Source organism: Camelus dromedarius, chromosome 2, assembly GCF_036321535.1.
Source record: "Camelus dromedarius isolate mCamDro1 chromosome 2, mCamDro1.pat, whole genome shotgun sequence".
Classification (NCBI taxonomy): domain Eukaryota; kingdom Metazoa; phylum Chordata; class Mammalia; order Artiodactyla; family Camelidae; genus Camelus; species Camelus dromedarius.
The window spans coordinates 110,709,452-110,733,924 of NC_087437.1; the positions used below are offsets into that span (position 1 = coordinate 110,709,452).

At 41.6% G+C, this 24,473-nt stretch overlaps 1 protein-coding gene across 4 annotated transcripts in view; it reads right to left on the reverse strand.

Moving 5' to 3' along the window:
• The window catches only part of TIAM1 (TIAM Rac1 associated GEF 1), a 188,861-nt gene that overhangs the window by 89,675 nt on the left and 74,713 nt on the right, over window positions 1-24,473 (reverse strand). For all 4 annotated transcript variants that reach the window (XM_064496754.1, XM_064496763.1, XM_064496757.1 and 1 more), the window contains 3 exons: window positions 20,083-20,255; window positions 4,880-5,104; window positions 2,783-2,968 (listed from right to left, as the gene is read on the reverse strand). In XM_064496754.1, the coding sequence (XP_064352824.1) occupies window positions 2,783-2,968; window positions 4,880-5,104; window positions 20,083-20,255 (584 nt within the window). The remainder of the gene's footprint in view (window positions 1-2,782; window positions 2,969-4,879; window positions 5,105-20,082; window positions 20,256-24,473) is intronic.

Here is a 24,473-nt window from a genome sequence, read left to right on the forward strand (position 1 = left end):
ACATGTATTGAATAAATAAACAAACATCAAAAAGCAGAAGCAGAGGGCCCACATAACATGGTTACGCCAATTAAACAGTACCTCTTTAGTTTATAATTTGAGAAAAACAAGAGTTCAGAAGAGAAACTCAAACAGCCATAAATATTCTCAGTTACCAGCTGACCAGTTAGTTTACTCTGTTTAACAAATGAGCTGTTCATTTAAGGTTCTTATAGCAACGATTCTAAACTGCTGGGGGCCTTGTAAACTGCAAAAGTAACTGCTACCCCCAAGACAATAATGGCTCAAAATGAGCAAAGGGAAGGGGAAAAAAAAAGCTGGCAAAAGAACTGCTGGCCAAGAGCTCTAGAGTTTCTCAATGATCTTTGCCCACACAATGTCTCCCTTTGTGGCCGGAACCTGATTACTCTATCATTCTGCTCATCTGTGCAAACAAGAACAATGATAACCTTCTTTCAAAGAGTACAGCAGGGACCCTTCAGTTAATTACTGCAAATCACTGAGCATTATGGGAAGCCCTCCTGGTGAATGGTACTTAAACTGTAGCTCAGATCTCCTCCCCTAGCCCTGTTGCCCTCACACCTCCTCCTCCTCCCATGCCCCCCACTTAAAAGAAGGGAAAAAAAAAAGTCTGGACAAAGGCTAGATTGAAGAATGTTTCAATCCCAAGGGGGAAAAAATTTCTCTGGGGTCAAATGACAAGGAGAGGAGGAAAAAATTAGTATCCAATAAATCAGACTGTAAAAATTCCCTGCCCAGAATCTTCTATAGGAGACAGAGCAACAAACAGGAACAGATACCCAACAGGCTGAACTTGATCTGTCTGATTGAAACCCCTCATGGAAAAGAGAAGTTTGCAAGGACATACAGACAGCCAGATGGGTGACACTGGTGCAGCTAGCAAAAAACTAACAAAGGAACAGAGAGTTGCACGTATGGAATTAAACAGTCTTCTTTAAAATCACTGACCAGAAAAACCTAAGAGTTACTTACCCTCCCACCCCCAATCTTCAGCTGGCCGGGTTTTAACAGCTTGCCCATCAAAAGAAAAGTACGCACAAATCACAGATATTGAAGATAGAGGAAATTAGACACTCTGGAGACAAATTATGGATGGGTAGTTCAGTGGCTTTTACTTCCTTGTCTCAGAGAGGTTAGCTCCAATGGCTTTGCAGAAAATAATTAAGGCATAGAAGTTTTAGGGAGACAGCAAAATTATTTTCTCCAAAGTCTATCAATTCCAGGAGAAGGAAAGAGCCACTTGGGTGGCTTAGGATTAAGTATTAATACTGATGCCACATCGTGGGTATCATAAGCTCCCTTAATAAAAATGCTTCCTTGCGGGGAGGGTATAATTCAAGTGGTAGAGTGCATACTTAGCATATCCAAGGCCCTGGGTTCAATCCCTGGTACCTCCTGTAAAAATAAAAACCTAAGTACCCCACCACCACAAAAACAAACAAACAAACATTTAATAAAAAGTTTCCTCAATTTATGACATTCTCATAATATGGTAAATAAGATTTTTTTTTTTTTTTTTTTTTTTTTTTTTTTTTTTTGCAGAACAGGCAAACTGAGATTTGGTTAAGTTACAAAGTGGTGTCCAGGTCTCAAATAACCCAAGAGCCACAAACTGAAAACCATTTGCAAGATTTATTCATCACAGCACTTTGACCCATCCCTATTAAAAAAAAAAAAAATTAGGACTTAATAGCTATACGGAGAGGTGGTAGCCAGGGAGACCAAGAGCTGAGCTGTAATTAGTAGAACAAATCAGGATGCCAGTTTTAATAACTCCAGAAATTGGTTTAAGACTTCTTTAAAAATGTAAATCTACCCTAATTATCTGAATGATGATGCTAATCTATTTATAAAGAACACAAACGCCTCTGACTGAATTACAGCTCTGAATTCAATTGAAGGGTACAGCTGACAGGGCGAGCCAATTGCCGCACAGCTAAGGTTCTCCAAAGCAGTTTCTGGGATCTGGGACTTAATATTTAATTCCACAGCAAATGTGCTAAGGTGCAGTACATTTTAAGTGGGTGTTGATTTGGATAGGCTAAAACCGTGTTACTCACACAGCAATTTTTGAGAAGAAAGGAGCCCAAAGTACATTGAGCTGTTCGCAATTTAGCAAGTACTTGAAATTACAGATTGCAAACACACAGCACAACTATACAATCTGCCGCTCCGGAGGTCAGCGGAAAATTCTCTTCCCCAAGTAACTACGTATGTGGGGCTGATTAACATGGAAGATCTAGGCCATCCTGCAACGCATCCGGTATTTATGGCCACCAAAACTATGATTGAAAAATAGCGAAAAGGGAGATTTCGAAAGGGATCTATGTTCAAATACACAGTGAAGGTGTTTTCACATGGGCAAGTGAGAGAGAAAGAAAACACATTTTATGTATGAGAGAGCTAGCTCTCCACTTACCACTTCCATAAGGTTAATATAAAAATGTCTCTGGGTGTGGAAAAGATGACACTGTCTAAAAATCACGTGAGTTATCCACAAGCACTACATGCAAAGATCTCTGAAGGTAATACCACTCATATTTTCTTTGCACAATAATTGAGGGCCCATCAAGAGAGACTTAAGTAATAAATTTCAGAATAGATTCAAATGAAGATTTGCATCCACAGCCGAGGGAGGACAAATCAGAAATCCACACAGAGCAGTAAACCAGAAAAGCACTTCAGAGACTCTTGTCAAGTTGTGCCCAGGATTAACAGTCAAGATGAATGTTTCTCAAAAAATACCTTAGCTTCTACTCACCAGGGCATGAAAAGATGACACAGAAAAGATTCCAAGGCGGCCCATTGCCACTTTCGTTGGCCGACTTGCAAAAGCAAGTAGCCTTTTAGGGTTCGGCAGCTCCCCACCCTGGAGACTAGCTAAATAGCAGCGGTAACGAAATAGGTCCATTTGGAACTGTTCCAGGTTTTGCTCCCAAACGAAGATCTACAGGGGTGAAAATATGGGAAAAGAAAGGGGAGGAAAGAGAAGACAAACGTTAAGAACTTCATCCTACACAAATGTTACAAATCTATGTGTTGTAAAGGTATTCATTTTAATCCTAAGGGGTAAACAACAGGGACCCTGAGTTTCTTAGGTAACAGCAGGTTAAGTCTTACTGTTTCCATAGTTTACATGTTTTTCTGCAGAGATCTATAGTCATACATTCGGTATGAGAAATAGAAAGGATATCCTTCATTGCTCTGTGTCTCCATATGATGGATTTCATGTTTGTGGGCATGACAGGGCCACCAGCTGTGGGGTCTGGACCACAGAGCCATGGCAGAAGAAGTGAAAAATGGAGGCTATCCAGCACTGGAAAATTATATGACTTACCAAGAAGAAGCTTTTCATAGGAAGGCAGAGAAGAAGAAAAGTGACTTAAAAATCAGAGGAAAATAAGCCAAGAGCTTTGGGGAGGAGGTGGGTGGAAGCACGTACGGGGTGGGAAGTGGAAAACACTTAGATGGAGGAGAGCCAGACTCTGGAATACACAGTTCCAAATACCTCTGAGATAGTTCCACAGTTTTCAAAGAGGCAAAACAATACCCATCTCCTGAGGCTGATATGACAGTTGAACAAGATAATGCAAGAATAAGACTTGGTACAGGGCCTGGCATGTAGTGAAGGCTCAGAGATGTTAGCTGTGCTGTGGACATTGATTAATGGTTGGTTATCTACCTTCTCACTTCAACTTAAAATACAGTGCTAGTGTACACACCTATGCACAGCACTATTCACAAGAGCCAAATGGAAACAGCCCAAATGTCTACCAGCGGATGGATGGGGGATAAACAGCCTGGGGTGTATACACACTACAGAATAACATTCAGCCATAAAGGGAATGAAGTACATACGCTACAATGTGGATCAATCTTCAAAACATTATGCCAACTGAAAGAGGTCAGACACAAAAGGTCACATATTGGGCAATCCCATCTGTATGAAGCATCCGTAACTGGTAAATCCACAGAGACGGAACACCAGGGGCAGAGGGGAGCAGCTGTTCAACAGGTACGGGGTTTCCTTCTGAGGCGAATGACAGTGTTTTGGAACTAGACAGAGGTTGTGGTTACTCAACACTCTGAATGCACTAATTATCACTGAATTATATACACTTTAAAATGGTTAGATTTGCGTTATGTGAATTTCACCTCTGTTAAAAAAAAAACAAAAATACAGTACCAGGTAATAGACGGAAAGAATAGACAGAGAGAAATATGGAAGATCACATGCTGGTCCATGTCATCAACTGTTTGATTATTTAAATAGCATTTACTCACATAACAATTTCCTTCATATTAGGCAAAGTTTCAAAGCGGTACTAGATAGCTATCACTGACTTTAAAACAATTAAATAGAAGGCAAAAATGTCCTCTGTTATCTCAGTAAATCCTTCCTTTTTAGCATGAAATATACTTATGCTCATATACAGAAATTACACATGTATTTCTTAAAACACTCTCCTCCTTTTCTAAATTTAGAAGTCTAAATGTATTGAGGAGTCAGAAATGAATCCCCACCATAGCTGAGCACCAAGTCAACCTGGTAACGTGGGGGATGAAACTGCAGAGTTTCCAATTACACAGATCCCCAAGAATAACGTGCCATTGGTGGGAGCGAGGGCCGCCTCTATTAGATTTCCATCTTTCATTCAGTGTAATATTGTTCCCTTTAGCTCAAAACAATCAACTGTGAACAATGGGTGAGGAAAACTGACAGTCACAATAAAGATTTTAGCAGCCTGGATGACAGCTGACAACAAGATAACCGACGTTTCTCGATTCCGAGGCAGCAGAAAAACTTTAAATAAGACCTAAGGATTTTGCCCACATCTCAACACAGAAGAACAATTACCTGATCTAAAATAGTTTTCTTCTTCTTTGAATCGGTGACTGAAGACAGCTGCATCTCACCCATTTTCTTCATCTTTTCATCCATGTCAATCTTTTGTTCCAGTTTTTTGATTTCTGACTTCAGGAGTCGGAGCGTGTCTTCTTTGTGGTGGTGTCTTGCGACAGCGGCTGCACAGGCAGAGTGGATGGCGGTGATCCAGTTCTCCAGCTCCGTCTGGCTGGTGGTCTGTCAGGGGGAGCAGGGAGTGGGGGCGAAGAAGACACAGGCACTTCTTAGGTTAGGAGATGAACCAGTGCATTTCCAGACAAGCAATGGCCAAGAGTCAAGGAGGCAGGTCTAGATACCCCATGGGGCAGGCTAACCTTTCTGACCTCCTCCTTCAGAGAACAGATAAAATAAGTTAGTCTTAGGTCAGACACCACCCAACCTCCAGCCCACAAGGGCAGTCGGAAATGAAGCCGCCATGTCTGCTAACCCAGTGTACTTACTGAACTCACTTGTTGCAATGGACCCAATGTCTGTGTTCCCCCCAAATTCAAATGTTGGAAACCTAACCCCCAGTGTGATGGTATTAGGAGATGGGTTTGGGGAGGTAATTAGGTCATGAGGGTGGAGCCTTTATACAGGGGATTAGTGCCCTTATAAAAAGAGGTCAACAAGCTTTTTTTTTTTTTTTTTTTTTTTTTGGACCATGAGAATTGCCATTTATTCCCAATGTTCTGAAGTTGCCAAAATCATCACCAAGGATTCACCGAGGGATGTGTAAGGGGACGAGGAGGCCCCGGGGGCTCCCTTCTGCCATGTGAGGACACAGCAAGGAGACAGACAACCAAAACCCAACCATGCTCCCACCCTGATCTGAGACTTCCAATCTCCAGAATGTTTAAAAGCCACCCGGTCTATGGTAGTTCGTTACAGCAGCCCGAACTAAAACACTCATGTATGTGATAATCCTATAGAGCTTAGTTTCTAGTTAAGAGGGTTGCTGTGAAGCAAAGGCCAGTTTTCAGAAAGTTCTGGTCAGTTCCAAGGGGGGAATGAGGCCGAGGGATATTACTGGCCAAAGAAGATGCAACAACCCTGCCCCCGTGAGCTGCAGTGACCTCCATCCTCAGGGCCCGCGCCAAAGACAAGCAGCCGTGACACCATGAGGGCTGGGAAAGTGGTTCAAGGCAGCCAGAAGCAGCACTGCCCCAGGGGACACAGGGAAGCATCTAGAAACAGCGATCACCCAGCAGCACTCCAGCCACTAAGAATGACCAAGTCAGAGGGGGTGTGAACACAATGTTGGACAACACCGCCAATGGGCAGGTGACTTCAAAGTGAGCTTGCTGTGACTCCGGGTGCTCTGAACATGGAAGGTGGAGAAACAGTTTGAGGAGACAGCTCATGTGTAACAATGTGCTATGACTAATTCTTTAGGAACTCAATCAATGACTATCCCCTTAAGCCCAGAGAAGTTTAATAAACACTCAGAAGTTAGCTCCTCGGAACAAAGGGTCTATTTGGCAACCTCAATATTAAAGTAGCTGACAACATCACTTTTCATACACAAAACACTGGTGTATTCTTTTCCCTCTGATGCATCCTCTTAAGTTTCCGGACTCATTTGAACGATGACTTGCAAACAAAATTCTACAAACAGGACATCACTGACATTTAAGTCAAGGCACCACCGCAGGTGTCTATACTATTTCTGAATCTCATCAGTTTTGTGTTCCACAAAGGAAACTGCATCAAATATTACAAATGGTGTCTGCCAGCAGACACACCTAGACAATCCGGCAGTTGTTAGATTTACAATGAAATATTTGCCTGTGTCTAAAGAAGACTTTTCAATAAGCTAGACATTCTCATAAAGAAACAGTAGAAGTAGCACCCAATAAAACAAATGGAATCATTCTGTGAGGACTGAGTGGAAAAAGAAGAAGAGATAAAGACACTGGAAGTAAAAGGTAGAGAAATTTAGGAAAAAAATGCACATGTCTGTATATGAGGATTCTCTCTTTTTTTCTTTTTCATTATGTACCTAGGACTTAATCATCTTATAGCTGGAAGCCTGTATCCCTGACCATCTTACTCTATTTCACCCACCCCCAACCCATCCTTTAAGAGTTAAAGATTCAGCATAAAATGTTTAATATTTAAACTCCTCTTGGAAAGTGATTGCCTTACATTTTGCCTTTATATTATCACTTTAAAGAAAAACACAGTTTAAGATTCTCCCACATAGAAAACCACCATGCTTATTCCTGCCTAGTACAACCAAAATGTTTGCTGGTAGGGTCTCCTGGTGCTTCAACCTCCATGCATATTTTGCTAGGTGGGTTGTTTTTTCCTTCTTTTTTTATTTATTAGAGAAGGAATCAGCTCAGATGGGAAAACAACCAAGTAAGAATTCTTTCCTAAGAGAAAAACTTCTTAGAAAAAAAACACCCTATGTTGGTGAAGACATGGAGCAACCAGAATTCTTGAGTGCTGCCAGAGAGTACCCTGGTATAGCTCCCTTGGAAAGGTATTTGGTAATTCCTACTAAAGTTGAACATATACACACCTTATGATGCCCAAAATGCACTCATGGGTATATACCCAGCAGAAATGCATTCCTATGCTCACCAAAATACTCACCAAAATATATGTACCCCGAAGTTCACAGCAGAATAGTTTGTAATGGACAAAGCTAGAAACTATCCCAATACCTGTCAACAGTAGAATGGATGAATGGTGGAGGGTGCGAATAGCTCATTGGTATAGTGTGTGCTTAGCATGCACGAGGTCCTGGGTTCAATCTCCTGTACCTCCATTAAAAAAAAAAAAAAACAAAAAAAAACTAGGGGAAAAAAAAAGAATGGAAGAATATAAAGTGTATAATCACACAGTGAAATACTACACATCTAGGAGAACGAAAGACCGGTTACTATACATTGTAAGATGGCTCAATCTCACACACATAACATGGTGGACAAGAAGCCAGACACCCAAGAGAATAGACTACAGGGCTCTATTTATGTAAAGTACAAACACAGGCAAAACGCATGTGCACTATTAGAAGTCAGAAGAGCTGTTTGGTGGGAACGGGGTCGGGGGGTAGCATCTGGAAGGAAGCACAGAGGTGTCTCTGGGTTGCTGGCCATGTCCTGCGTCTTGATCTGGGTGCTGGCTATATGAGTGTATAACAGGTGGGGTGCCCAGTCTGTGAAACACCATCAAAACGCATACGTTTTGTGCACATATTTTATACTTTAATAGAAAGTTTTTAAAAGATCCTTGATATATTACATAATATTCAAGTATAATTTTTCTATAACTATCCTAAAAATATTATACTTCAGAGTCTATTTTCCATGTCCCTGGAAGGCTGTAATGGAAGTTCCCAACAGCAGGGCATTCTCAGCATCACTCCGTTGTCCTCCAAAGAGCCTGGCAGCATCTGATAAACAGCTAGTCCCTCAAGCCAAAATATGCTTTCCCCTTTGTATACAACTCAGTGGAAACAAGGAGCTTTTAGACGGAGGGGAGCTGGTGTTTCACCCCGTGGGAATGTTTTGGATGAAATCCATGCAGAGGTAGCATGTGTCACTGAAGAGAGGATATGTCTCCCGTATAAACAGCTGGTGTGTCAACGCTCAGCGGGAGGTCAGTATCTACTCCCCAAGAGGATCCTCACTCATCTCTGCCTCCACTCCTCACCCCCAACCCCGAGGGGGAAAAGGAAACACCTACCACCCTGACATAACATCTGAGGAACAGAAAGAGCTTAAAATCTTAATACAAACTCTGCCAAGTACAAGCTACAAATTTCACATTTTAAATAAATATACTCATTGAGAAGGGGGTCCAGGTGACCATTTCACAGATGAAGAAACTAAAGCCCAGTAAAATAAGGGATTACAAGATAATTTATTACAAACTCCAATCTCCACCAATCCTACACTTTTCAAAGAAATTTTGTAATATGCTGTGCTCCTAAATCCCCAGTCTTCGTCAACTGCTCTAAAAGTCTAGCTGTGGGTTCTTTAGTGTTGTGTACTCATTTTAAGCTCTCGTTAGGGACACAGGAGGATGGAATTTTCCTGATCCCTCTGAAGTTAGACATGGCCATGTCACTTGGCTGTAGCCAATGAATTCGAGTAGAAGTGACACGTGTCACTAAACAAGAGCCTGACTCCTCCTATTCTTGTCCTGTGAAAGCACATGGCAAGATAGAGCTTCTGTCAGCCTTCGTGGTCCCTAAGTGTCCAGGATGAGATCAGCTTCACAGCCAACATTCATCAGACATATGGCAGGAATGAAGAGGTAGGTTTAAGCCACGGAGATGTGAGGGTTGCTCCTTACTGCAGCATAACCTAACCCAACCTGACTGATACATTAGCAAAATAAGAATTTCATTTCAAAATAACTGATGCTTTTTAAATAAAACTCTGTATGTTACACTGTTAACCTCCAAGAGGAGCCACAGTCTGACAGGTTCTGGAGAACAAGGGCCTTTTGCTCTCTTCACTTAATGAAAAGAGAGCCCCTACTTCCTTCCACCTGGGAAGGTCTCCGTCAAACTCTCCGTCAAGGGCAACACACTCCATTTTGATGTCAGAGTTTATGTTTGCCTCCCAGTTAAGGGGTAGAAATGACAGACATATACCAGTTGTGGAAGCTAAACATCCTTTTAAAGGTATATATGTAATCCTAACAAAATAGCTATCCTAGAATTTATTTATTTAAAAGAAAGGAAGATGGTGGTTGCCAGAGGCTGGGGAAAGGGGAGAATGGGGAGTTAGGGTTCAGTGGGTGCAGAGTCTCAAGTTCTGCAAGATGAAAAGATTTCTGGTGATGGATGGTGATGACAGCTGTACAACATTGTGAATGTACTTAAAGCCACTGAACTCTGCACTTAAAAACAGTTAAGTTGGTATGTTCTGTATATTTTATCACAACTTTAAAATTTTTAAATAAGACAAAATTAAAAAGGGGGGGGGACATGCCAAGCCCTATAATCTAGAGAAAGATGTTTAGAAAAGTGTGATTGCAGCTTTATGAAATATTTAGCCATCAGCCCTTTCAACCATTCAGTACACTCAAGCCTCCAAACTCTTTTCAAACCTGTCAGAGACTGAAGGCAGTTCCATTAGAGGGAATTTTCGCTCCTGCTGTCCTGTCTAAATAAAACAGTGGTCTCTGCCATTCTCTATCATTAAGACAAATCAATTTCTAAGAAGCACAATACACTAAATGCACTAAATTTCAGCAGAGTTTGTCCTTTGGCAGTGGCATACCCAGGGCTACATGTGGATGAGAGGGGTGGACAGAGACCGTGCCGACTGTATCAACAGCAAGTTAAACAGAGAAAACTGTTGAGACAGTTCACATACGTTTACAGGCTTAACACTTCAGAGCCGATCACCGCAGACCACTAACCTGATCCAAGGTTTTCCAGTGTGGCCACTCCAGGATTTAAACCCTGACATGCTAGAAAAAGCTTTTCAAAACCGCTAACCTGGCATCACCTTCTTGATCCAGGCAAGTTTAATTAGGGACACCAGGTCTACTCAAGGGCTCTTCATCAGAATCCAGTGGTCAAAAAGGTAGGAGGGAGAGACCACCCAGTGGTACCCTCTCAACTTCTTCAACCTTCATCACCTTCCATTAAACAAACGGCAGCTGACAGGTAGGGAGAGTAAATGGTGTGCTTATTCCTTTGCCTGCTGGGGATGCTTTAGATACTGGATAAAGTTCAGTGAAGGGAATAAGCAGGGTTCTTGCCAACAGAGGAATGTAATCAGCAAAAACTGCCTTTTCCACGAGAGCGCCTTCGAGTGCAGAGTTAAGATGAAGCTCAGGGCTTCACCATGTATTGAAATAGATCCAGCTTCAATTATCCAGCTGAAGGGAGGATGCTCAGCCATTTCAGATAATCAGTGGTTTACATGAGCAGAAGGAAAAGGGAAATTCATTTTAAACAATTTTAAAAAACTAGACAATATAGGCCAGATCTAGGAAACTAAAATTTCAGATAATTTGAGTTTATGGAAGTACAAGAATAATTGCAAAGTAGGGTGCACTTTTTTTTTCCATTTTAAAAGAACGAAAAGGAAAATAGAGTTATGTATTTTTTAAGAGGCTAGTTAGAAATGAAGTTCCTGTGTGAATTCCTGAAAAATCTTTTCTCACTGGTTCTCTGTTTAACATATTTTAGAGTTTTATTCTTACAAGGCTTAATTAAACTGTCATTGCTAATACCTATAAAGAGAATTATAGATATTACCCTTTATTTATAATCTGGGGCTCCCTCATCCACTGGAGGAAGGCACGTAACGGGGCACCCCTCCCACTCTCATTTTCCCATCCTCTCACCCATCCAAGGTGAATTCTTTAGGGAAGAAGAGGGACTCCTGACTCCAGGAAGCCAGACACAAAAGAAGGAGGAACTGTATGCTGCAAACAGGGGAACAGTGAAAACCTCCCAGTGAGTGGCAATGGCCAGAAGCTTCCCTGGCAAAGCTGAGTAGACCCCAGAACCGGCCAACAATTATCGTCAACTGAATTCCCTTCGCAAAAGGCCTTCCCATCTGTTTATGCTGCAGGAGCCACCAGTAGATGATAATGTGCACTGATGCTATCCGAGCACTTCTTTGGTATCTTGTACTTCAACATGATAGGACAACTAAGGATCACCAGACATTTGATAAGAGCCTCCAGCGTGAAGGGCTGAGACCAAAGCACATGGAAGGAAGTGCATCAGAAGAGAAGAGAAGCAATGTGTGGAGTCCAAAAAACTTCCAGGAAAATCTACAATATACTCACACACAAGAGAATCTAGGGCTGTAAACAAACAAACAAATAAATGCACAGGTTACAACAAAAAAGGAATAATAAGATAGAAAGGAGGGAGAAAGAGAGAGAAGGGGGAAGGAAGGAAGGATGGAAGGGAGGGAGGGAGGAGGAAGGAAAGGAGAAAGAGAATAAGGGAGAAAGAGAACAAGAGAAAGAAAGAGAAAGAGAGAACTTTTAGGAATCAAAAACTAGAGATAAGGAAATGATCCTAAAGCTTCAAAAGACAGAAAAAAAATGCACAGATGACAAATCTGAAATGAGAATGGTATCAGAAAATAAGTGAGCAAGTAAACCAAAATTCTAAATTACTCAAATATTACTCAAGTAAAAAAATTCATATTTTTAAATATGAATCATTTTGAAGGAAGTTACTATAAATTGTTTTTATGAAAATGAAGGTATCTACTAAGGCAAAAGGTTGCTTGCAATCCAGAAATCTAATTGGGTGGTAAAAGGATAACCTAGGGTGTCTGTTCTGCACGAAGCCTAGAGAGAAACAAGATTGGAGCAGGAAGATAAAGGCCCAGGGGAGGGCAGGCTCCAGGGGAGAAAAACAGTACTTACTGATCAACTACCTAATAAATTGGAGATTTAGAAAATACTGTGAAGTAACCAGAAATAAGCAAATCAAACAAGAAAAAAAAAGTTTTAAAGATACTCATTAACTACAGGCAAAGAACGAAAGTTGTTCCAGAAAGGAAATAAAATGAGAGTACACTACTCTGCTCAGCAACCAATCCTATTTAAATGGACATACAGCAGGGTAACACCATGACAGCAAAACAGGGACTACTTATTTAGTGCTAAAGTTTCACGTAACTATACAGAAGATGAGGAAAGGAGAGCTGGTATACAATAAGGCTAAAGTATTCATCTGTCATAACCGAAAATCAGTAATGTCCATCAACGGATGACTGGATAAAGAAGATGTGGTATATTTATACAATGGAATACTACTCAGCCATAAAAACCGACAACATAACGCCATTTGCAGCAACATGGATGTTCCTGGAGAATGTCATTCTAAGTGAAGTAAGCCAGAAAGAGAAAGAAAAATACCATATGAGATTGCTCATATGTGGAATCTAAAAAAAAAAAAAAGCATAAATACAAAACAGAAATAGACTCACAGATATAGAATACAAACTTGTGGTTGTCAGGGGGGTAGAGGGTGGGAAGGGATAGATGGGATTTCAAAATTGTAGAACAGATAAACAAGAGTATACTGTATAGCACAGGGAAATATACACAAGATCTTACGGTAGCTCACAGAGAAAAAATGTTGACAATGAATATATATATGTTTATGTATAACTGAAAAATTGTGCTCTACAATGGAATTTGACACAATATTGTAAAATGATTATAAATCAATAAAAAATGTTAAAAAAATAAAGTCGATTAAAAAACAGTATAAGCATATTAATGAGAAATGAGGGTTATGGAAGAAAAAACAAACAAAAAACACAGCTAAAATAGTTGAGTACAGTTTTTTTCAGGGAGTGAGGCTGGAAGGAGAGGGTACGGAAAGATGGGAAGAGAATTTCACTTTAAGTCGTTTAAGGTTAATTGAATTCTTTAAAACTAGGTGCTTATATTGACTTGACACATTTAAAATATGAAAAGGAAGACGAATACAGTTTGTAACATATAATTTGGACGATGCATAATAGCATACAAATTACACGCTAAAATCTAGCTCAGCCACAATTATCTCTGCCCTGTGCTTGTAACATACAGGGAGAAACCTCTGAACACACTAATAGTAGGGCACACACTGTAAATGATGACCAGCCCTGAGTATTCATTTTGCACTTCAGCATCCATAGAGGTCCCCTCTGGTGCCTGGAAAGGGCAGGGTGCAGGAAGGACCCCGTTCACTTTCTCCTCTTCAGGGAGCTCTCTGACTCTCTATCCCAAGTGGGGCATCAATAGGATGCCCTAGGGAGCTCATGGACACGAGTCTACGGCTAGTGGGTCACACCTGCTATTTCTCTCACTGGATTGCATGACATTGAGCCTCCAAATGGTGCTGACAAGCTGATCTGAGTTGAGTCCAATTCTTTATATAGATTAAAATTTTTTGCCTGGGGTTCCACATATCCTAGAGGTGACCCTTCTTTGCAACTAATCTACGCCAAAACCAAAGGTAAGTATTTCTAAAGTGGCTGGCTAGAGGCAGGGAAATGATCTACAATGATGGGGAAAGGACTTGGTTAGAGACGAAGTTAATACTTGAACCAACAAAGAAAAACAAAGACCAAACAATTCAGTTCTTCACACCTGCAGGTACCATGAAGTTAAGAGGGATATGAATACCACGGAAGATCCTGGATTTCAACTAGTTCATCGGAAGGACAAAACCCACAAAGTTAAAACTGCAAAGAGGTAAATTTAAATTCTGCATTTGGAGTTTTTGAAAAACCTATTTTAATAAGATGGAGAAGGCCTCGCTGGGTAAGAGCTGACGCTGACGGTTTGAAACCCCAGAAGCGTGGTATGAGTCAAGAGTCGGCTGTGGTTGCTGATGAATTAAGGAATTGGCACCAGCAGTGTGGAGGAAGTGAGAGGAGCAGGAACTGAAACTCAGGTGGCACAGAGCGGACCTCACGATGGCAGGGTGTCGGGTTCTGGAACACGATTACCGGGGAGAACGGGAGAACGTCAGAATGTCTGGCAGAGGAAGTGGGTCACAGCGAGCCTGGCTCCGAAGTCTCAGGGAAACCTCAACAGGAGACACGGCAGGAGGGCGATGAGAGCTGTTTGCAAGTATTTAGAAGGTTATGAGAACGAAAAACCAGAAAAGGCTTACCTGAAACTCTGGGGGAGAATATGGAAACAAAGGGAAATGGCAAAAGTCACCCAAAAGAATCTAGTATCTCAGTATGCTGAAGAACTCTCTAGAACTTGGAGCTAACAAGCAAAGCAGATGGTTCAAGAGCTGGGAGCGTCCCATGGATGGAAGTGGGCAGGTTCCTGGCTGTCAAGGGTCTGCAGAGACGGTGCCCACCTTGAGAGGGAGGCTGGATGTTAATCTCGAGTCCAACATGCTAAATCCCCTCTAAAGTCCTCTCTCCTGAGTCCACTTCATGCACCTTGTGAAAGGTGATTTCCAGATTTTCTCCTAAGCCAGCTGCCTCTGTCCAGGGCATGTGCCAGTGACCTTCGTGGAGTCTGACACACAGAACCAGACAAGATGACACTCCAGAGCCTGATAAAACTCAAAGCCTTAGACATTTCACAGAGAATCCACATGCGACTTCCATAAAGATACTTACGTGAGAGGAGCACTAGGAACTGTCTCGTTTTCTTTACAATGAAAGTGATTATTGTAACATTTATTGGGCATTTGCTGTCTGTCAGACACTTGACTTGCATTCTCACATCTAATCGCTAATTCAACACAAAAGTGGAAATACTATTCTGTTTTTGAAAGAGTCTTTTAAAAATATGCCTGCTAGCCCCTCACACAAGTGCCATTCTAAACGATCAGAAAATTTCTTGGAAAGGCAATGATCCCTTAGAGATTATATTTGCTACCCTTCCTTAGATATACAACTGCATGTGATTTCCTACCCAATCGGGCATCGTTCTTACTCTGCCTGCTAATGATGTTCCCAGGGCATTTATATAGGAGTTCGAAACTAGTATTAGGATATGTTACCATGAAAGTCACTGAGCTTTTTGGAATTGTATGTAACATCCTCCAGTAATGGATGAAGAAAGGGCCAAGAGGAAATTGTACTTTGTAGGTGATAGGTGCTATTTCTGGCTTCCAGTTGGAGGGGAGAATTCTCATTAAAATAGTTTAAATGGAGGGGGTATAGCCTCCCTTTGCAGGCAGCATAGCACTTCTTCTATATAAGCTGCTCTAACATTCATGCCTATTTCCACCCCCATCCTGCACACAAAACCCCTTTTCTACTTTTGCTGGTAACACAAATCTCCGTTCCATGGGCAAATCTGAATAACAGCATCAGATCAGCAGCACACGGGCTCTGGAAACTGCGTGCACTGAACTGAGCCCTGGGGCTGGAATAACCTACAAATTATTTCCATAATTGTGCTTGATCTCCCTCGCTTTAACCTCACCCCCGACACACACAGGTTCCTTTCAAATTCAGCCCCTCCGGAGTCATGTGAATTACAATAAGTAGAAGGTAGAAAAATGCCCTTGTGGATCCCAAAGAGCAGTAATTTCCTCTGAAAAGGTTCATTTTGTGCTCTGTCCCACGTAAGGAGCATAAAAATTTCACCAAAACAAGAGGACACAGAGGTTTTCATGAATAAGGTCCTATGTTGCCACAAAAGAATTTTATTCAATGTGACCTCTTGGGTATTCAGAGTCTATTAGCAATTTTACGGCCAGGAAAGTCCTTTCAAAAGGAATTCACATCAGAGATGTAGGTAAAAAGGAAGAACGTCCTGAAATCAATCAGATTATCATCTAACCTGTGTAATGAGGCCAGAATGACCAAACTCAAGTTACAATGTCAAAATATTCCCAGCAAGTGGCTTCATTCTAAGGATGAGAAAAAGTCACTTTTTACTGTAATCACTGACTCTTGCCCATGTTCCTCTTAGGGTAAACAGTAATAGTAATGGGAGAAATAATATACTGAGACAATAAGGGGCTTTAGAGAAAGAGAGGCTTGGTTTGAATCCAACCCCAACACTCAGTAACTGTGTGACCTGGCATTCAAATATTAGCCTTTGTAAGCTTCAGCTTCACCAAGAGGGATCACAGTCCACATCAATTGGTTAAAATTTGGACACACCATCCAACCGAACGATTGCTGTAAGAATTAAGTGGACTCTCACTGTAAAACACCTTCAAGATGGTGGTATACAATAAGGATTCAGTAAAAGACAACTGCTGATATCACAGTAATATTATTTTTGTTGTTACTGTTAGAGTCATCAGGCATTTTCTCATTTGCAAGATATCCAATTAATTAATAAAAAGCTATACCAGATTCAGAAAGGCAATGGTTTATAAGTTATAAAGAAGGATATTTCCATGATACAGAGCATGTAGATTTCTTACTAGAACACACAAAGCACTACCCATTAGGGAAGACTTAAGAAATGAGACTACATTAAAACTTAAAAGTTTCAGTATAACAGAATACCTTTAAGAGAGTAGAAAGCAAGCCAAGCCACAGAATAGAAAAAGATATTTGCAATGCATATAATCAACAAAGAAGTGATATACAAAATATGTTAAGAACTGCTATGAACCATCAAGAGAAGAGAGACAACCCAATGGAAAAGCAGGTGTGAGACTGAAATGAAAACTTCACAAAAGATGATAGTGAAAGGTCATTAAACCCCTAAAAATGTGCTCAACTTCACACTAAAAGCTTTAAAAAAAAATCTGACAATAACACGTGTGGGCAAGGATGAGGAACAACTGGAATTCTCCTAGGATGCTGATGGGAGCATACATTATTTCAGTCATTTTGGAAACTGACAGTATCTAGCAAACTTGAATGTGTGCATATATCCCATGGCCTAGCAATGCCACTCCTAGGTATATTCCAAAAGAAATCTGGAAAAATATACCCTGAACACAGTTATAAGAGTACTCACACCAACACTGCTCAGGATCCCCCAAAGCTGGGGTCAACTCAAAAGTACATATGGAAAGGTTGCCATCCATCCATCCCAGTTAGGCTGGGGCTACTGAAACCTATACCTATCATCCTGGCATAATTGTTAACAGTGCTGCTATAACTCTCAAAGTTGTCTAGTCGCTAAAGTGTTTTGGTGAATCCATCAGCAGCAATAGGAGAACAAGAACCTCAAAGAGCTGATCTTCCATGAAAACATTAACACTGGCAAAAACTGTCAAGATTAACTTTTTCAGGATTCTGGGAATTAAGTCTTGCAACAATCTGAGTTGCATTCATTGGGGGCAAAAATGGCTGAATCTCAGTAAGAATATCAATTACGGGGATATTTTAATGCACTGTGTTCCCATCTTTATCTCCCTATCTCCACAATCATGTGAAAACCAGCAGTCTAACAGCCACTGAAGGGAGCAGAATGGGTTTGGAGCTCCCCCAAGACACCACCCACAGAAAACTGTTATTATTTGACCTGACTCAGAACTTATTCATGCACACAACCTTTAACTCCAGGGGTGTTTGTGAAAAAACAATCAGTGACAACTGTTTAATATCAGCTGCTTGAGGTTGTGGTGACAGCTAGGGCAAAAAAGAAGCTGAGAAATTTTAGGAAAAGCTGGGAAATAAGATACTCAAAAGATATACATAGTCATTAGAATCTAGAAGGCTACATACATGCACAGAACTGTACAAATGCTCAGAAAACCCCAAAAGGCCCTGTGCTCACTCCTCTGGCTGACCTTGAGGCTCTGTGCAAGCAGAGGTGAAGGCGACGACAGAGTTATAAACTAACTGCCTGAGTGTTGAAAAGGTACATACAGAGGTCCTTGGGAAAGAGTAAGAGAGTTATCATTTCTGAGCACTCAAGGTAATCTCTCCAATCATTAGAGAATATCAATAGTGAAATAAAAATTAGTCTTTCTTTCAAAAGAACCAAATACAATTCTGAAGTTAAAAATGTAGACTAACTAAAGTGAAAAATCCATCAGAGGGGCTCAACAGCAGATTTGAACTGGCAAAAAAAAAAAAAAAAAAATCAATGAACTTCAAGTAGGTCAATCGAGACTATCCAGTCTAAGGAACAAAACAAAAACAAACAAAGAAAGATGAACAGATTATCAGAGACTATGAGACACCACCAAGCATGCTAACTTAAACATAATGTGTGTCCCAAAAGGAGAAGAGAGAAATGGACAGGAAGAATATTTGAAGAAATAACAGCTAAAAACTTTCCAAATGTGATTCAAACACACATACATCTATACACCCAAAAAAGCTCAATGAAAACCAGGTAGAATAAACTGGAAGAAATCAATATTTAAACATATCATAATCAAACTGTTTCAAAACAAGACAAAATCCCCAAAGCAAAACAACTCATCGATACAAGAGATCGTCATAAGATCAATAGCTGATTTCTCATTAGAATCTGTGGGGGCCAGATGGCGATACAGTCATATTTTCAAAGCACTGAAATAAGATTGTCAATCAAGACTTCTATATTCAGCAAAACCAGCCTTCAAAAATGAAGGTGAAATGAAGACATTCCCAGATGAACAAAAGTGTCCTGGCTTGGATGATAAAATACACGTTCACTCTATTCAGCTAGGAAGTTGCATGTGTGCGTGTAAGGTTGAAGGGTGCTAGAACCTTCTGTTTCTTGTCCTGGGTGGTGATGACTCAGGGACACTTCACTGAGCAATACATTCATATTTTGTGCACTCTTCCTTATATGTGTTTTGCATCAGAGATTTAAAAAAAAGAAAAAAAAACAGGTGGTTTTTGTCTATTCACAAACAAAATTTACCACTTTATATTTTTTACTTTAATTGCCCAAATGGAAGTCATTGTAGGGGCCAAACCCAGACACATGCTGAAATAACCTGTTACTCACTTCCATGCCTTTAATCCAACTCTCTCTTCTGCATGGAATATTCTCACTGTCAACTTCACTCAATTCTTTCCTACTCTTCCTTGAATATTCACTGTCAAGGTTCACCACATTACAAAGATCCATCCCAGTGTCTGTCTGCCATATGAAATGTGAACAATTTTAAGAGTATGAACTGGGTCAAAATCTTCTTGGGATTCTCAGTATCACTGTGCATAGCACAAAGGAAGTATGGAACAAAGGCTTGAGGAATTCCTGTATTACGGGAGTAAATGAAGAAAGCTTAACTAACTAACAAACACCACAAAAACTTTATCACACCTGACTGAACTCAAAGGATCCCCTATAAAAGCAAATGTTAACCTTGAAATGATTAGCAGGTTAGTATTTTTTTAATACAATTAACAGTCAAACTTCAAGAACATTAGGTACAAAATTCTTACAAGATGAGGAAGAAAAACTAGGTATAGTCAGTCATTTCTGAGATGTCATGATTTTCCTTTATGAGTAATATTAGAAGAGAACGTATTATGATCAAAAATTTTGACAGCTCACGTCATGCCCAGATTAAGGAATTCATAACCCTTTCTCTAAAGTGCTATACAAATGATATCGAGACTACAGCACAAAAAATCCTTCAACCCACCCCCTCCTCGCGTTTCACTGTGGAAGCCTCTGCATGAGTTCAGTCATTCCTGGAATTCAGTGTCGATGTTTGTTTTGTCACTCCTTGTTTATGTCTCTACAATGTGCAAAAGACAGAACCCACCAGTAAAATGGTGAGGTACACAGGCAGGAAGGGAAGGTATCTGTTAGAAATTTGAAATGCCCTGCCAAAGGAGAACCCAACAAACCTGAAAGAGGAAGGCATCGCCCAGGGAGTTGCTGAGGCAGAAGACGAAGTCCTTCTTGGGGTGCTCCGGCACGGCCTGCACGATGCTGTTCTCCACCCAGACGGCGTGCTTGGGGATGCTGTTGTGGTCTATGCCGGACCTGCCGTCACTCTCGTAGAAAAAGAGCGTGCACCCTGAGGAACAAGAACGGGTCTGCGTGAGTATTTGGTGCTCAGGAAACCAAAAGTCTATAATGCAAACTGTCACTTCTGCCCTGAGACCATGAGAGGGCTGGAAATTAGCGTGAAACCCAGGAAGTAAAGAGAATGGGGCCATGCTTATGCTTGTGCTTGGTCTTGGATGGGCTTAGCCAAAGGCAGGGATGCTTAAATCACAGTTTCATCATGCATGCCCTCAAGTTCTCTAAGACCCTTACTTTCTGTTTTAGAATGTTTCGTTACAGGTATCTTCATAGGCATAAGGGGGTCTTACTGTCTCCTTTGGCCAGTGGTCGCTGTAGTTCAGCTCTGCGGGCCCAAATGCAACAGTGCTGAGTGGGGACTGGCAGTCAGTACTGCCCCCCACCCCGGAGCCCCTTCCCAATACATCTCATGTGTTAGGCAACCAGGAAACACAAGGTACTAGGTTTCTTGCCTGTGCCCCTGGAGAAAACAAAACATAACACTGGCTTTATGTGCTTTCAGGATAAGGAAACAAATGCTAGATTTTTGGTCTCAGATCTTTTCTATAGAATGTTTTCCTGGAAGTCAACCACATCCTGGAAGGAGAAATGCATGGCACACACATGAAGACCTGAGGGGAGCCAGAGGCCAGGTCCACACTGAATTACACTGTGAAACTAACGAGATGGTAGCAATTGAAATCTTTTGCAGATTTGTGGCAAGGTGGGTTCAGTAAAGACCCTCCATCATCACCTGCTTGTGAAGCTCACTTTATTAGTAATTACTCACTGAGCACTTGCTCTCAAGTAATCGAATCCAATTTCAGGGGAAGTCGGGGCCCAATGTTATGACTCTTTAACTTCAACGTAAGCCACTCAGTCAGGCTTCAGCACCTTCCTTACCACAAGCAAGGGCCACCGTTTGTGTGAATTACAAAGCCCTTCAAAGCACGACCTATTCAGCTGCCGTATGAACTTCCATGAAGCAAATCTGTGATCGGTGATGCAGAGCAATGGGGCTCAATGGAGAAGTCACACGAGCACCAAGGCAATTTTTCCTAGTACGTAATATTTCACATGAGCATGTAATAGCTGCTAAACGCAACATCCCCCAACACGCTGTGCAGCTGGACATGCAGACTGGCACGCAAAGCCCAGTCATTTCACAACGTTTCCCTTGGTACAGTCTGACCACACGCTCTGCCTGGAAGTCCTACTGCACGTCATGACTTTATAGCTGTTGTTCTTGTCTCCATAATTCCAGAGTTTCAGTTCTTCCTTCTATCCATTCAAGTTATATTCATTTTTTTTCCTTAAAGGTAAAGCCCTCTGTTTTCTGTGGCATCTACTGTTGGAAATTAAGATGTTAACTATGTATTGTTAGTAGGGTTTGGGTTTTGTTTTTAAGTTTTGGGTGTATAAGTTGCATACACACAATTTAATAACATGCCCACTGAGTTGTCCACCCGGACCCTATTTTTCTCATAATCCCTGCTATTTTGAAGATCTCAAGTTTTGACAGGCACACATAGGTCACGTTCAGAATCATCTATACATCCTGTCTCCATGTCTCATGCTAGCATGGATTCAAAGATAAATAGAAAAAGAAAAGAAGTGGAAAGGAGAGGTTATTTGCCTCCAAATCTCAGGTTCCCCAGGTGAGGCAATTTTGCCCCCCAGGGGACATGTGGCAAAGTCTGGAGACACTTCTGGTTGTCACAACGTGGGGGTGGGGAACTGGAGAAGGTGTTACTGGCATCCAGTAGATGGTGGAGAGGGATAGTGGCAAACAACCCACAAGGCCCAGGACAGGCCTCACAACAAAGAACGATCTGGAAAATGTCGAGAGTCCCTCTGTTAAAAAACCCTGCTCTAAATAATCCTTAGGACTAAATACGACACTAATGATGAATACTGTTTTCACAGAAAAGGACCAACACAGCTTTACCATAGTTTGAGAACAGAGAATGAAGCTTGTGGATATGAACACGGGGTGTCCACACATTCTGGTGTGAGCACACGTTGAACATTTTAGGATCCTCCCAAACTGCTGTTTTTATCATTTTTCAACTTTGGTTTACAATCACCCATGAGAGTGGGTGGTTAAAAAGTAGCTTTTACTCCATCATCTACACATTCCAATTTTAAGACTAACGAGAAGCAGCAAGTCTGGGAACGCATGCCCCGTGGTAACAGCCCTTTTACCTTCGTCTACACTTGACCATGATCTATACGCTTTTCAGTTGTTGATGGAGACACTCCAGAGACTCCTTCTAAATGAGGTCTTTTTAAAAAATTAATTACTCTGTCGAAAGGGAAAGAATCTTTGGAGAATTCTCTACCCCACGGTTCCCAGGTACTCTGCTTTTCATTTCTCAATCTCCAAGCCCAAATCAGCGGCAAGCCCTGCCTTTGAGTGACAAGGACAAGCCTCGAGCCTGTCAATATATAATGGAACCCATCAGGAGCAAGACGCAAAGGACTCGGCGGCCCTGTGTTCTGGGCCTGGATCCTGACACATTGTGTCACTCGGATCTAGGTCACCAAGAAAGTGAAGGCTCCCTCCGCTAATGGGCTTGTGAGCTGTGCTCCTGAATGCCCACACCCAGGCTTCCTGGATCATTTATTCTCTGAAAGAACAGCAGAAACAAAACAGCCCCTGCTTCCATGTCCCAAGTAAAACAATTATTTTTATTCTATGCCTCTAACATGGTTATTCTCAACCTCAGTGGATCAATCCCCTGCGAAGCTTGTTTATACCACAGACTCAGGGATTGTCATGGGCTGAATTCTATTCCCCCGAATTCCTAGGCTGAAGTCGTCACCCAGGGCCTCAGAATACAGCTGTCTTTGGAGACAGGGTCTTTAAAGATGTAATGAAAATAAAGTGAGGTTATAGAGTGGGCCCTCGTCCAATATGACTACTGTCCTTACAGAAATGGGAGTCTGGGCACAGAATCTGGGTACAAAGGAGGACCACGTGAAGATACTGGAAGAAGACAGCTGTCCCCAAGTCCAGGAGAGAAGCCTCAGAAAACAGCAAACCTGCTGACACCTTGATCTTGGACTTCTAGGCTCCAGGACTGTGAGAAAATAAACTTCTGTTTAAGCCCCTCAGTCTGCAGTAATTTGCTACAGCAGCCCTAATACAGGGACTCACACAGGGCCCTGTCACTAAACCGTGAGAATTGGCAGGTATGCGTGTAACCCAGAAAGCACCTCCGGGGGGCCGTGGTGTTGTGCCTCGGGGCTTCCGATCACGCTGCTAAAAAAGCACGGATTAATAAAATGCAGGGCACGACGAGCTGTCCAGGGCACGGAGGCTGCAGTGTCCAGTCGTGTGGACCCTGGGGGAGAAGTGTGAGGGGGGAGAAGCAGCCTCACCCTTCATCTCACCTCTTCCCACCCCACCCCCAGCAGAGCAGCGGCCATGAGCAGGGAGGGCCCTTCAGACACGACCTGTGGTGACTCAAATTAAGCCAAGGCAGGTCCCGCGTGAGAAAGAACAGCGGTGATTCTCCAACAGGCTCCCACAGGAGAGCTGTGGTTCTCAGACAGAACCACTACATCAAACAGCCTTTTCCCAGTTCTTGGAAAACAAGCAAAGTGTGCCAGGCATGTGTGGAAACTGACAGAATTTGCTCAAATTTAAAGTTCCTATTTCACATCTGGGTTCAAAATTTCATACACATTTTATATAGACTGTAATATGGTATGTGATTTAGCACAGAAAAATAAAATTGGAAGTTTAATACCAATACTTCCTGAGGTTTTCCACAGAAGCCAGAATAGTCAAATATTCAAAGTGTGACTATAAAACAGTGATTTTTCACAAACATGTGCTGGTTTAGCCACTCCCTTAAGCACACTGGGTTGAACCCTATGAAATTAGCAGCATTCCATCATTTTTTACTCCAAAAATGACAGTTTCAAAGGATTCAAACTAGTAGTTTTCCCTCCAAAACAGTCACTTTGGGGGCATATGTTTTGAATGATTTCCCCCCAAAAAATGTTTTTGGAACTCAATCCTTTGAAACTGTCATCAGAACCAGCTGTATTCATGAGAAAACTAAACACGAGAGGGTCCAACAGCTTAACTGTAAAAACGTAAAAGAAATAGAACAACACTGGTGGGAAAGAGAAATGGGGAGTTACTAATCAAAAAAGTTTCTGTTATGGAAGACGATCACGTCCTAGAGATGTGCTAAAGCCCTGGCTAGTCAACAGTACT